Genomic DNA, 13,482 nt, shown 5'->3' with positions numbered 1-13,482 from the left:
GTAGGCAATATGCTTACATCTTAGAGTACATGCTAAAATTATACTTCGTACTTCACTTGGGTTTCAGTTTATTATTTGTCTAGATTATTTGAAACAAAATGAATGTTAAAAGTAAGTACAATTTTTTCACAACGTGAGTAACGGGTACTCAAATTCATAGTAGGTAAGTTATTCAACCACAACATGAATTCCATTGGTTTCGTAGATTTGTAACGAATCACGAAAAAAGCTATAAGGGCATCCATTGTAACAAAGTTTTCTAATTGCCGTGTTGTCTTGGGACTTCGGAGTCCAGTCAGTAAAATCTAACAGAGAGTCCAATAACAAATACTTACTGGCAATTAGGGGCCAGTTATAGCGACCAGGAAAATAATACCTCGCTAGAGAGTGTTTCGTTACGAAAGGAAAAAGAATTTCAAACGATTTTTTTTATTTCTAAATCGGAAAGATGTCTACTACTTTTGGAATGAGAATTCCGAAAGTTAAATTTTCGTAAATCGTTTCCGATTGCCAAAAGCTTTCCGTAACGGTTTCTGCAACCAAATTGGAGCGGAATTATGTAAGTATTTCGTTCCGGAAGAATTGAAAACGAATTTTTTTACTCGGCCTTATCATGAAAACTATTCGCATCGTAGATTTGCCACAAATACCGGAAACCCCTATCTCAGAATATGTTCGTAATGACGATTTGTATGATATTTTCCATTACGAACAAATTTTGTGATTCTTTCTTTCGGAATTAGTAGCAAATTTGCTATACGAATACGGATTTCGTGAAAAGGCCGACTATTCGGAGAAATAGAAGATAAAATGTTATGCATAGCTTCTTCTGTAATAATACTCACAACCGACGCGTCGGAGAGAATTGAAGAGAGAAAATCGTAATTTAAGGCATGATTTTACTTAGAGGAGAATCAAAGGGATTTACTCGCATTAAAAATATACGAGGTATAAAATGGGGCAATGTTGGATTCAATTTAGATTTTCAACACTCACTTTAATTTCTTTTTCGGGAGTGAAGACTGACAAGGATACATGAAAAATAGTTTCAAAAACTTAAACTGACTACTCTAAAGTCCCGTCCTAAAAAGTATGAAAAAAGAAAATATTCTCATCTAAAATTGTTATGTGGTCTTTACTCACCATTCCTTCATAAATCATAATTTTTATAGCGTGATTTTGGAGTAGTCAGGCTTTAGTTTTTGAACTTATTTTTTATTTTAGATATTTTGGGGTTATAATTTCACGATAAAGTATTTACATAACCGCTGTGCACTCAAAACAATGTTTCACTTATGCATCTAGAGGGCGCCATATTCGACTGAGCAAGACGCTTCCAACCATTGAATAATTAAAATAATTATAATGTAATTTTATATTCAATGCTTCCAACGATACTTCATTTGTCAAATTACAAGAAGTTAAGGAATGATGTCACAGATGAACATAGCGGTGAAATACATAAACCTCCTCTTGACTTTGCCGTAGTCCGGTAAAAATACCTACATTTAGTAGTTTTTTTTTCACTTAAAATTTTGTGATGAACAAAAATACCAGTTTAGCCGAAAATGTTAATTGTTAATTCCCTTCAGGTGAAACTCGCAATAGCTTTAAATATTCTAAACTAGATGAACAAAAATATTCCGCTGGAAAAATTTTCACGTGAAATTCACAATAAAGTGAAGTTTTGTACCAATTGGATTCGAATGGAACTGATTTGTTTTTACCTAGAGTATCAGTAACCTTATAATGTTCCGTAAATTTAACTCAATGTTTCAGTTAAAGACAATTACGCTGCTGATTCTGAAGCAAAACAAAAAATCTCATACAAAAATGACAATTAAATCGTACTCTGTGATTTATCTTATATGGCAATACGAGGAAATAGCGTTCGTGTTTAAAATGTATTCCAACATTTTGCTCAACAAACTTTGCTTCGACAAAACCTTGATAAATCAATAAGCCATAGATTATTTTTTTTTTTTTAGCCTCCTTGGAATCGCCAGCCCAGCAAAGTTTAAAACAAGTCAAAACAAACAAACAATCATTTTAATGAATACAATTTGTTTTTTTTTTTATTAATATTCTTTTATTCCTTACTTTAAAATTATACATTAATATATTTATATATTTTTCATTTAACGATGAATGTTAAACAGTTAAATTTTCCATTAATATTATTATTATTTTTTTTTATATTTTGTTTTATTTAATAAAAATCGATTTAATCTAAATTTCAAAAAAATAAACAATATAAATCTTGATTTGCAATTTGTTTAAATTTTTAATTGAATTGAATGAAATAATAGGGGAAAAACTTTGTTTTAGTTAATAAAAAATAATAAAAAAAGGAAATAATATGATTACAATTTACTTGTAGTACATTTTTTTTATATCGCGGGGTCAATTTATTATAAATATCTCGAAAGACATTAATTTATTTAAGAATATAAAACAAACATAACTTTTTTTTTATTGCTTACCCATTATGCATTTGGGTAAGAAAAGTGAGTTTCCTTTTCTTTTATTTTTTTAAGAAATAAATGAATCCTAAAAAGGGGACACTGAGTTCTTTCGCCAACAGAAATATATACAACAAAAATTTTGTCTAGCGAAAGAGCTTGCGGCGATATAATTAATGAAGAGAAGGATAAACAAACAAGGTATACAAAACATATACTGTGTGTGTGTGTGTGCATATTTTATGTATATGTACTATATATCTGGGAAGCAGGAAGAAATGGGATCTAACACGATACTTAAATCTTTAAATTATTATAAACCTACTTAAGTTTTACATGATAAAAGTGACACCTAGTTACATTATGACGCTATATTTAGAGACTTGTATTCGTCGTCTTGCATTTGAGTTATCATAAACGTACCATCTTGCAGTAAAAGGACCACACGTCTTGTTCCGCCTTAAAAAAAGAAATAAAATTAGAAAAACATTAACTAAAGGATATAACTGAAAATGATAAAAACTTACCAGGTGATGGGAGATCAGCTTGAACAACTTCAGCGGGTATATTTTGATCTTGTGATTCTCCACTTTCGCTGCCTGTCTGAATGCACAGTTGACCTTGTTGCGCGGGATTCATTTCGTTTGCTTCGCTCATACTAACCAGTTCGCCTCCATGACCATCATCTTGTTTCAAAATATACTGGCCAGATTCAGCAGCAGCGGCGGCCAGCGCTTCAGCTTGTTGTTCGGGCGATAGTTGTGCCACAGCTTCTGCAACAGCATTGTCCAGGGTGAGTACATTATTTTCGTCACCATCAGCAGCAGCTACATAGGCAAATTGCTGTTCCCCATCAGCCCCTTGGGCTACAAGTATTGTTTGACCCTCGGCATTCTTGCCAGCTACTTGATAGACTGTACCATCTTCACCAGTCACAAGCAATGGTGAGCCATCTTCGTTGGTCATGAGTTGTTGATCGCCGGCAAGTTGCAAGAGATTACCAGATTGCTCCATTTCTTGGAAATCAGCCTGTTCATGGTGTTGTTGTTGCTGGTGGTGGTCGGCGGTAGTAAGCAATTGCGTTTGCAAAACACCAGATTGCATCGTTGTGATTTGATGGTGTTGCTGTTGTTCTTCATGCATTTCTGTTCCTTCTACATGACCAAGTATTTTACCTTAAACAAAAAAAAGAGAATTAGGAAAGATTCTTTCTGAGATGAAATTATCCATACCTGTAATTGGACACAACGTCGCTGGCTGATGTTCGTCACTATTAAACGATGAAACATCCATAACAGCAGTCTTAACTTGTGACTGCTTTTGTTTCGGCGCTCCAACATGTCGCGTTGGTGGAGCAATTTGTTGCACCTTTTGAATCTGAACTTGTGATTGGTGACTGCGTGCAAGTTGATGTTGTTTTGTTGTCGTTTCTTTCGACATAATTTTCTTGGTAACTTTCAAATCGCCAGATTTTGAGAGTTGTAAAATCTTTTGCTCTGGTGTTTGAGTTCGCATAACTGGCGATGGTTGTGTTGTATTGGCTACCTTGCCACGTGGAATAATCATTTTACCCGATGTTGGCGATGTCTGCTGAATACCTGGCGATTGAGATTTTCTTTGAGCAATGGTCGCCGTTCGTGGTTGGCTCTGTAGCACACGTGTGTTTGTCTGTACAGTTTTGGGTGTGTTCTGTTGAATTCTGGTCTGTTGTTGTTGATGATGATAACCTCCTGTTGATGTTGTCGATGATGTAGTGCGTGCAATTGTAGTTTGACTATTGATAAGTCTTGGACTCGAGCTCCTCATTGTGTTCGATGATTGTTGAACTTGGGTTATTTGTATGTTACCAATGCTTGACAATGGATTCGTTGGGAGCGATTTATTCATTTGAGTACGATGAATTGTATTCAATATTGCACTCGGAGAGGATGATGATTGTGCTGCGGTTGCAGCTGATGTTGGGCTTTGGTTATTTGTAACTGGGCCGTTTTCAATAGTGTTTGCAGCTAAAGTAACAGCAGCTTCACTTCCCATTCTTACAATGCCACTATTTGTTTCACCTCTTGAAAGTAAGCGAATGTGAGCTTCGGTTTTAGGAGAAGACTGCAAAAAAAAAAATATTTTGATTGTTTAGAGAGACATTAAAGATCAATAGTCCAGTGTATTTATAATTTGACTCAACAGTTTGTACCACCCCCAAATCTTGTTTGCTCATTCGTTATAGAATTTAGGAGCGTTTTTTCAAAACTCAACAAACGCCAAAAATTCAAAAATGAGATATTGGTATCCATATTTTTGGAATGACTAGGCGCACAAGATGACGAAATAAAAAAATATAAAAGCTGATAGTTTTTATTGAAAAAAATATTTAAGAAAATTGTTTTTTCAAAACTCAACAAAACCAATACAAAAAGTATGGAGGTTTAGCAAAACTCAACCAAATACTTCGACGTTTTGCAAAACTAAACAAAATTGCAGGTTTTTGCCTTGATAATAATGTAGTTTTTACATGGATTGATTGGTTTTAGTTATTCATTGGTACATACATTATACATTATGATTATAACGTTAGATAGAAAAAAGTGTACTTTTGGATTTGTTTTATTTTGAAAAAAAAATGCGGTGTTTTCATGTTCAAAATATAGACAAATCGCTTCAAATCTGAAAATAAAGGTTGAGTTACCTTTGCAAGAAAGAACAACTCATCGTTTTAACTTTTTGAAAATTTGCGTTTGTATTCAAATGGGAAACAAAAAACCTTCTCCTGAAAAGCGTGAAAAAAACATTTGTTGAGTTTTGAAAAAAACGTTCCTCAATTGGGTGAATATCATAACCCTGATTTTTCGTACTCGTGAAATTCTTGGATTTGAGTTTTTAATAAATATCTCGACTTCTCTTCATTATAGGTAAGTTGGTTGTTAAAAAATACCTCTTTTTTACCAAATGAAGAGACTTAAAAATAAAATAGTTGCACGTCTTGAATTTTCTCTTGTAACACAAGGCTATAAAATACTTACTTATCATTTAAAATTCAAGATTTGGTTTTCAACAAATTAAGAAAAAACAGACAAAAAAGTATTAATAACTTTTGTATTTATAGCGGTACAATAAAAAGTTGTAAAGAATTTTAAGGTGAACAATCTTTTCTCGGAAGGTTTTTTTTTCATAATTATCATAAAAAGTTATCAAAACTTAAAAAAATATCTTTTTTCTACTTTTTTGGCTTGTAACTTTTTTAATATTCAGAATATCAAAAAAGTACTCTTAACATAAAAGACGCGAAATTTGATTGTAACATTTTTTGTATAACCAACTTTTACCAAGGACGAACAGAAGTCGAGATATTTAATAAAAACTAAAATCCAAAATGTCGGCTAAAAGGTGAATTTCACGAGAGTGAAAAATCAGGATTATGATAGTCATCCAATTCTCTATCGGATGAGCTTAACAAATTTGGGGGTGTTACAAACTGCTGGGTTGCCCATGCCCATATATGAACATCATAAATGCACTGTACTACAACTATAAAATAAAGCTACTTACATTGTTTGTTGTTGCGCCATTAAAACCAGCTTTTTTGACAACTCCAGAAGTTTGTGTATCCTGGGTAATGATTACATCAGCAGAAAATGATTCAGATGTAGGAGGATTTTTAATATTTCCATTGACCTTTATTACTTTAGACTGCAAGGAAAAAGGTTTTAATCAAAAGAGCAAATAAAATTTTATTATAGACTTACCTCAACTGCTCTTTCATTTTTGGTCTCAACTTTAACCGACACAGTATCGCCATTTTTCATCCTTTTCACTGTATGAGAAGGAATAAGATCTTCTTCCAAATCCTCATCGCCAATCATTGCCGAATCATCAAAATCACTATCATCTAATTTTCTTTTTAGTGCCAAATTGCTTCCACCACCGCCGCCACCAAAACCAACTTGAGGAGGCAATACAGGATGTGGAGTTTGTATTTGAACTGGTGTAGCTGCCATACTTGTGGCACCAGTGGAAGGAGTATTCTGTTCGACTGCTTCATCGGCACACCATTGTTTTACTTGATCTAGGGCTTTACTTTTAGATGTTCTTGATAAACGACTTGAATCACTGCCTGGTGATGATAGATTCAATTTGGGTGTATCTTCTATTTTATTTGGGTCTTTTATGACATCTTTTTTTAAGTCAACGACTTTAATAGCGGCTGCAAGACTTGCTGCTTGTTGTTTGGCCTGTTGGGCAGCTCGTTGTTCCTTTTGACGGGCAAGTTGTTTCTCAAAAGTTTCCAAAATTTGTGGCACATTTTCCAAATGAACTTGTGGTTCCCAAGTATTGTGCTCATGCGAACACGATTCCCACTTAACTAAGTACTCATGCATTTTTCTGCGTGGATTAAAACGTTTAGCGACGATTTTTTCAACGACTTCTTCTTCGGTTTCACCATTTGCATTTGGAATAGTTCGCTTGGCACGACGGCTAAAAAACCATTTTATTAATAAAATAAATTTGTAATGATTACTCTTCAAACTTACTTTGGAACTCTTTGAATTGGTGTACTTGTTACCAATTTATTCGGGACCTGTTGTACGGGTAGTGGTGGTTTTTTAACAACCGCACTGCGGATCGGTGAGAGATCATTTTCTTCATCTTGTTTTTTTGTAACGATCGGCGGCTTTACGTTGGTCAAAATTGGTTTACTTAATGGAACCGTTGGTTCTTTAAAATTGAAAGAAGAAAAATCAAATCGAGTTTATAAAAAAAAAAAACTTAAAAACAAACTTTTAACTTCAGGATTAGTATTTGCATTATCAACAACAGTTTTTGTAATTTTTACGGGCATCTCTTGTAAACCACCATGACCCATTTTAGCAAAAGATTGTATTGTCTTGCCAGCTACAATCCATGTTTCGCGAATGCTCTCTTCCATTTTCACCCATGTTTGATAGAGAGCCCATGAATTTTGTTGTTGATTATTGCCAGATGTTAGATTACTGTTGAAGCTGCTATTATTGCTGCTGTTGTTGTTGTCTTTATTATTTAATTGGCTTGCTTTCCATAAGAGAAATGCCCAGATTTTTGGTTTCGTATCGGGGCCATCACGAATTTGTGTCTCTTTGTCGCATGCGAAACGCTTATGATCTTTAAATTCTTCAACAAAATGGAAGACGCCCAAGCAACGACCACATACAAGCACATCGATTTGTGACATGTCTTCTTGAGCGACTTTATAGATGGTAGAGTAATAAAATTATATGATGAATGAAATTTTGATGTGGAAGTCTTAAAAAACTTACTTTTTATCAGTTTCTGATGTTTTCCGATATCGGATGGGTCTATTCCAACCATGATTTATGGATTTCTTTGGAGGAAAATGATACAATAATTAAAATTAAAAACTATCAACGACGAAAATAAGTTTAAAGTTTGGAATTGCGTGTTTTCATATACTTAAAAATAATTTTTGTTTTGTTGCAAAAAGAACAACAGATCGCTTTTAAACGTTTTGAACTTAAAAATTTAAGTTCACTTTAATTTTCGTATTTGAAGCAATATATATATATATGTATTTGTAATTTTGGACAAATTCATAAAAATTTATTTTTGAATCTTTCTTGTCATATAAACAATTTCTTGATTTCTGAATTTTCAGTTAATGACTTAACAGATTGCAACTACTTTAATAAAAAATTGCTTCAATAACCGGAACCTTTAAAATTTAATGCATTTAATGCATGAATTTTCCAATTTTGAAAAAAAAAATTATTGAAATAATAATTAAACTTGATCCCAATAATACGGAAAAAATATTTTTAAAAATTATTTCGCAAAATTTCTCATAAAAATAAGAAATACATTTGCTTTTTTTATACTCTTCAAAAATTCTCATGTATTTCAATATTTAAAATTTTTTTCCCGTATTTAAAAGCTTAAAAAAATTACGTTTCCTTTTCATATTTTTGAATTGCAAAATGATGGCTTAAATTATTCTTTTTCTAATTTTACAAATAAAGGTTGGGTTCCCAAAATCAAACATCAGTTTATGTTTATTTTTTTTTTTTTTTAATTTTAAGTTAAAAATTGCTTGAAAGTTATGGTTGTTATACTTATTCTGAAAATATCAAAATAATAATTTTTGGGGACACTCCCAAGTAAATTTCGTCAACAGGTGGTACACAGACTTTTTATTTGCACATTTTGCTTATTACACTGGTCGGCAAAAAAAAAAAAACAAAAAAAGTCGGGAGCAAGAACTCTGTAAGGTGATTGTAATAAACTTGAGTGTGCTGAATTCAAAACAGTTTACAGATTTTTTCCATCACGTCTAGTTTTTGAGCTGTGCTCATCACAATTTTAGCTACTATAAAGTCCCAAAAACTAATTTTAAATGAAATGTTTTTTGACATTTGATCTAAAAATATTATTTTTCCGTAATATTTTGCTATTTTTTCAACCGAATCAGGAGTCGAAAACTGAAATTTACTTCAAATCTGCTTCAAAAACCATAAGTTACATTAACCACCAAGATTATGAGATATCATACCTTTCTATACCAAATATCTTTTAGAAAAAAATAATTTTGAAAATAAAAATAAACGTATTTAAGACGATAAAATATGGATTTTAAATATTGCATTATGTAGTTTTGCGAAAAAAATTTAACGGTGATGAAATTCAACTCCAAAAGTACCACAAAAACGCGTTTTTGACCTGTCAATATTTAAATATTTCGAAAACTTGACGTGCCAGTGAAATTTTGACTTCAGATTTGGAATCAGCACACAAAAGTCGTTTAGAAAAGTATGGTTCGGTTCAAGCTCCATTTTCGTTGCCGACCAGTGTTATTTAGTATATTAATTATTTCTCCCTTTTTTTCGAAAAAAAAAAAATATTTTATGTGTTTCATATAGACAAGTGAAACTTAAATAAAAATTAAAAAAAAAAAAATGAAAAAAAAAATCAAGATTACCTACAAAACCTAAAAATTTAACTGTTACTAGCATCCTCTTGCGGTTAAGATAGCGAATTGAAATTTCAGACCGTTAATGTTATAGATACAGCTGCGAGCAACAAATTGCAGCGATTTGAAAAATATTTTAAATAAAGCATTAAACATTAAAAGAGCTTTGATTTTGGAAATTTTTTTAAGTAAAACTCCTTAAGTTTCATTAAAATTTAATTTTTAGTATAAATGGAATTTAATTTACATATTTCTATTAAGCTTAAAAATAATCCAAAGACAAAATAAGCCTGAAATTAACCCTCTGTAGGCACACCTCTTTTTTGTGACGTTATAGGCACACGGGTGCGAATTTGGTTTATACTTTTTCATGTCGCTAGAACTTTTTTCGGTCACAATATTTTATAGAGAATCAAGTATGAAATTGATGTAGAATATTCCGAGGAATTCCAATATTGTATTCACAATTCCGAAAAAAAATATTTTCACCCTTATAAAGAGAGCTGGTTAATTACAGTTTTGATCCAACGTATTAGGCCGAGTCCATAGTAGCAGAAATATCCCCAAAACTTTATACTGGACCCTCCTAGTTAATTAGTTTTTGTAATGTATCTAGTTTTGAATTTCGTTTTCCGTGGTCGTTACACAAATTGCCGAGACCCTAAATGACATAAAGAACCAATTTTCTCTCATCAGTCCAGAGAATATTCAAGAGAATAAAGAGGGTTTAAAATTAAGTTTTGGGGATACTTCTGCTACTATGGACTTGGCCTAATACGTTGGATCAAAACTGTAATTAACCAGCTCTGGCACCTGAATAGTTTGCAAAACATTATGGTGTTATTACTTCGACACCAAATGAAGCTTAAATGGGTCTTCCAAGAGCATAATTCCCCAAAGCACATCAGCAGAGCAGCCAAGCAATGGTTTCAAGATACTAAAATTGGGGTCATAAAGTGACCTGCTCAGTCTTTCAGACCTCAATCCCTTCTAGAAACTTTGGGGGTATATAAAAAGAGATGTGTCTAAAGCCAAAACTCAAAATAACGGGAGTTATTAACCGTTACTGAGCTGGTTTGGTGATCTATAACAATTCAAAGATCTCAGGGACTTTAAGACTTCATGAAAGGTCGTTGCGAAGCGGTAATTAAAAAAAACCGATCATGGGAGCAAATACTACCTTTTCTCTAATAAAAAACCGTTTAATTAAACTATTTTCGCCCTTGTTTTATTTAAATTTAATAGAAAAATAAAATCACTGCTATTATTTTGCTCGCTTAATTTGAGGCTTATTTTTTCCTTGGATTATTTTTAAGCTTAATAGAAATGAATTAAATTCCATTTGTACTAAAAATTTAATTTCAATGAAACTTAAGGAGTTTTACTTAAAAAAATTTCCAAAATCAAAGCTCTTTTAATGTTTAATTAAATTAAATTAAATAATTAAAATTAAATTAATTCAATATTGTTATAGCTTTAACATTTCTAGCAAGAAGATTAAACATTTGAAGTCCTTTGTAAAGAACGTTATTTTGTGTTTGCGCTCTTCTGTATAACGGAAGCCGGAAGTCGCCAATATTCCTCAACATGTTTGTACCTTTCGTTTGTTATATATTCCACATTTTTTTGTAAATTTGCAAGGGCATTTACGATTGGAAATATAATTATCTTTTTTCTCTAGTACATTATTTTCTTATGGGAGTAATATTTTCAAAGTTACAGCACCTACGTTTGTATAACTGTTAGAGTTATTTGTGAAATAACTAAAAATTAGGTACATATTTGATGTGCAACAAGTCGTTTTCGAGATATTGAGACCGTCGCGTTTTTCAAAATGGCGGACGCCCCACAAGACCAATTAATACGCAAAGTGAGTTTCAAACTCAGAATAAACTTCTCTTCAAAACTGCATCCAAACTTAGCTGACGTCACAACTTTTTTAGATTTTTTCGCTTTAACTGAACTACATTCGTTGGTCGCTCTCATGTAGAAAGGGATTGATCAACCATTTTTCCAATAGCTTTGATAAAAAGGAAAATTCCGACGGTTAGTTTTTACTTTGATTTATCTTTTTAGAAGTACGAGTACGAGTCACACAGTGTGGGCACTTTAAAGTTAGTTTTTTTTTTTCAATTACACCAAAAAAAAAGTGGCATGCACTTTAGACCAGACCTATCTTTCTATATGCTTTTCGACCCACTGAATAAGAATTTCAAGTGCGTTTTACCCGGTCACCCTCCAGTTTTGAGAAAAATGCAAAAAACAGAAAACGCAAAAAACTACCTTTTTTAAGTTTGTTTGCATTCTACTCAAAACTGGAGGGTGAAATTCGGATTCAGCGGGTCCAAATACATATCGGAAGATAGTACCTATATGCCACTTTTTTTGTGTGCCTGTGTTATGATCCCGATAAAGTGGTTGGCAATAAGATAGGCATTCCTTTGCAATACATAAAAGTTTATGTAAACCATTTATTTGGTATCGTTATTATTTAAAATCTGCAGTTTTAAGTTGCATTAATTACAGTTTCCACCAAAATAATGTTGCTTGATTATAAAGCAAAATATGTTCCATAATAAATAATAGATACATATTTTGCAATTCAAAAACTGTTTGCATCATTATTAAAGAAATCAAATTCGTTAGGCTACAATTTAGTGTTTGTGAGGGATAAAAACAGATGTAAATAATCAATGGATATAGGTATTGCTGTAGCTGTAGGTAGAATAAAATGCCTATGAACACGTTAGGAAAGAGTAAAATTCAGAAATAGTACCTATGTACCTTTTCCTTAAAAGCAAGCAATGTTATTTAGACTTTCCAATTGATTTATTTTAAATCATGAAAAAAGCCTGTTTCCAATCTGCATAAAAAAAGTACAGTTCCCAGCACGTAAGTGCCCACGAAACCATTTGTTTTTAATTTTACTAGGTTATGTTTAGGTACCTAAAATCTTTCTTCCTCAACCTAAAACTATTGCCATTTTGTTAGGGTTGGAATTTTTCATAATCCACGCAAACTAAAGACAAACTTTATTCATTTCTGTACGGCATTTTGTAAGTTTATATAAGTTCTCTTTAAAATTAACCCAAAATTAATACAACTTGGCGAAACTAGATTAAAAGCAAAGAAAAAAAAAATATAACAACACATCACTAGCAAGCAAGCTAGCAAGCAAACTAGTAGCCAGCACAAAAACTGACAACTGGAGTTGTCAAATATTAATTTGATAGATATACATTTCCTATCAAATGGACGGGAGCCCCGCGGCAAAAGTATATAAAGAATTTTCACCCGCCAAATTTTCTTTCCAATTTGTCTAGAATCACTCTTTCTTATCAAAAACAACCAAGAACTAAGTGCAAGACTTTTTCGAATGCGCCTCTTGCGGCATTTTTACTATTTCTCAAATCTATTTAAAGTAAACTATTAGCTAAATAATTTAAAATTAATTTTAATTACAATTTAGATCTAAAAAGTACGCGCGTCGTCCGTCGACTTTCGTTGGATTTTGCTGCTGCACTTTTGTCAGAGAAGAAAACCAAGCAAGATGAAAAAAAAAAACAAGAAATATCCAACTCAACTTTTGCCTCAAAAATTTAAGGAAAAAACAGACAATGATTAATTTATTAAAGAAATAAATTTATATAAAATAATTTAACCAACCTGGCAAATGTTTTAAATATGCAACTTTGTTATTCAAAACACTATAAATGGTTTTTTTTTTTATTTTACTATTTTTTCAATCAGTTTTCGTCGGTATCCCCCCTTGACTGTGTTTTGTATGTGTGTGGAGAATAGCGCGAAAATTTTCACTTTATCAAATTGGATTTTATTTGCATTCACATTTATTTAAGTTCAGTTGTTGAATATGTTTTTGAAACACTTATAATACGATGGATATTATTTGTGATAATATATTTGGAAATAAATATAAGAAGATGCAAAAAAGTATAAAGAGAAACCAAAGTAAAATTTTTTTTGTTAAATTTTTTCTTGTCCGTTTATTAAAATGTCGCACAGTCGCTTGGCCAATGAGCGACGCGTGATGAAGTTGACTTGACTTGA

At 32.1% G+C, this 13,482-nt stretch overlaps 1 protein-coding gene across 3 annotated transcripts; it reads right to left on the bottom strand.

Annotated features, from left to right (window-relative positions):
* Nucleotides 1-2,259: 2,259 nt before the first annotated feature.
* Nucleotides 2,260-13,468, bottom strand: LOC129918357 (uncharacterized). Of its 3 annotated transcripts, none has more exons than XM_055998833.1 (9): nt 12,877-12,900; nt 7,751-7,815; nt 7,236-7,679; nt 6,989-7,172; nt 6,203-6,932; nt 6,006-6,146; nt 3,695-4,565; nt 2,990-3,637; nt 2,260-2,921 (listed from the first exon to the last, which is right to left on the bottom strand). In XM_055998833.1, exons 2-9 carry the CDS (start codon nt 7,800-7,802, stop codon nt 2,824-2,826), a joined length of 3,168 nt encoding a protein of 1,055 aa, XP_055854808.1. In that variant the 5' UTR covers nt 7,803-7,815; nt 12,877-12,900; the 3' UTR covers nt 2,260-2,823. The 3 variants fall into 3 exon arrangements, with proteins under 3 accessions (XP_055854808.1, XP_055854809.1, XP_055854807.1); XM_055998834.1 differs by lacking the exon at nt 12,877-12,900 and adding an exon at nt 12,361-12,535; XM_055998832.1 differs by lacking the exon at nt 12,877-12,900 and adding an exon at nt 13,081-13,468 and having other exon boundaries at nt 2,261-2,921.
* Nucleotides 13,469-13,482: the final 14 nt, after the last annotated feature.

This window comes from Episyrphus balteatus, chromosome 4 (genome assembly GCF_945859705.1).
Source record: "Episyrphus balteatus chromosome 4, idEpiBalt1.1, whole genome shotgun sequence".
Classification (NCBI taxonomy): Eukaryota; Metazoa; Arthropoda; class Insecta; order Diptera; family Syrphidae; genus Episyrphus; species Episyrphus balteatus.
The sequence above is the reverse complement of the archived record's forward strand: the minus strand, read 5'-3'. Positions and strand labels throughout refer to the sequence as shown.

Excerpts from the sequence above, each read along its gene's own strand:
- LOC129918357 (XM_055998832.1), bottom strand. The coding sequence starts at position 7,802 with ATGGTTGGAATAGACCCATCCGATATCGGAAAACATCAGAAACTGATA. Across the intron at positions 4,566-6,005 it reads ATGGCGCAACAACAAACAAT|TCTTCTCCTAAAACCGAAGC; the intron begins GTAAGTAGCTTT and ends TTTTTTTTGCAG. Across the intron at positions 2,922-2,989 it reads AGCTGATCTCCCATCACCTG|GCGGAACAAGACGTGTGGTC; the intron begins GTAAGTTTTTAT and ends TCTTTTTTTAAG.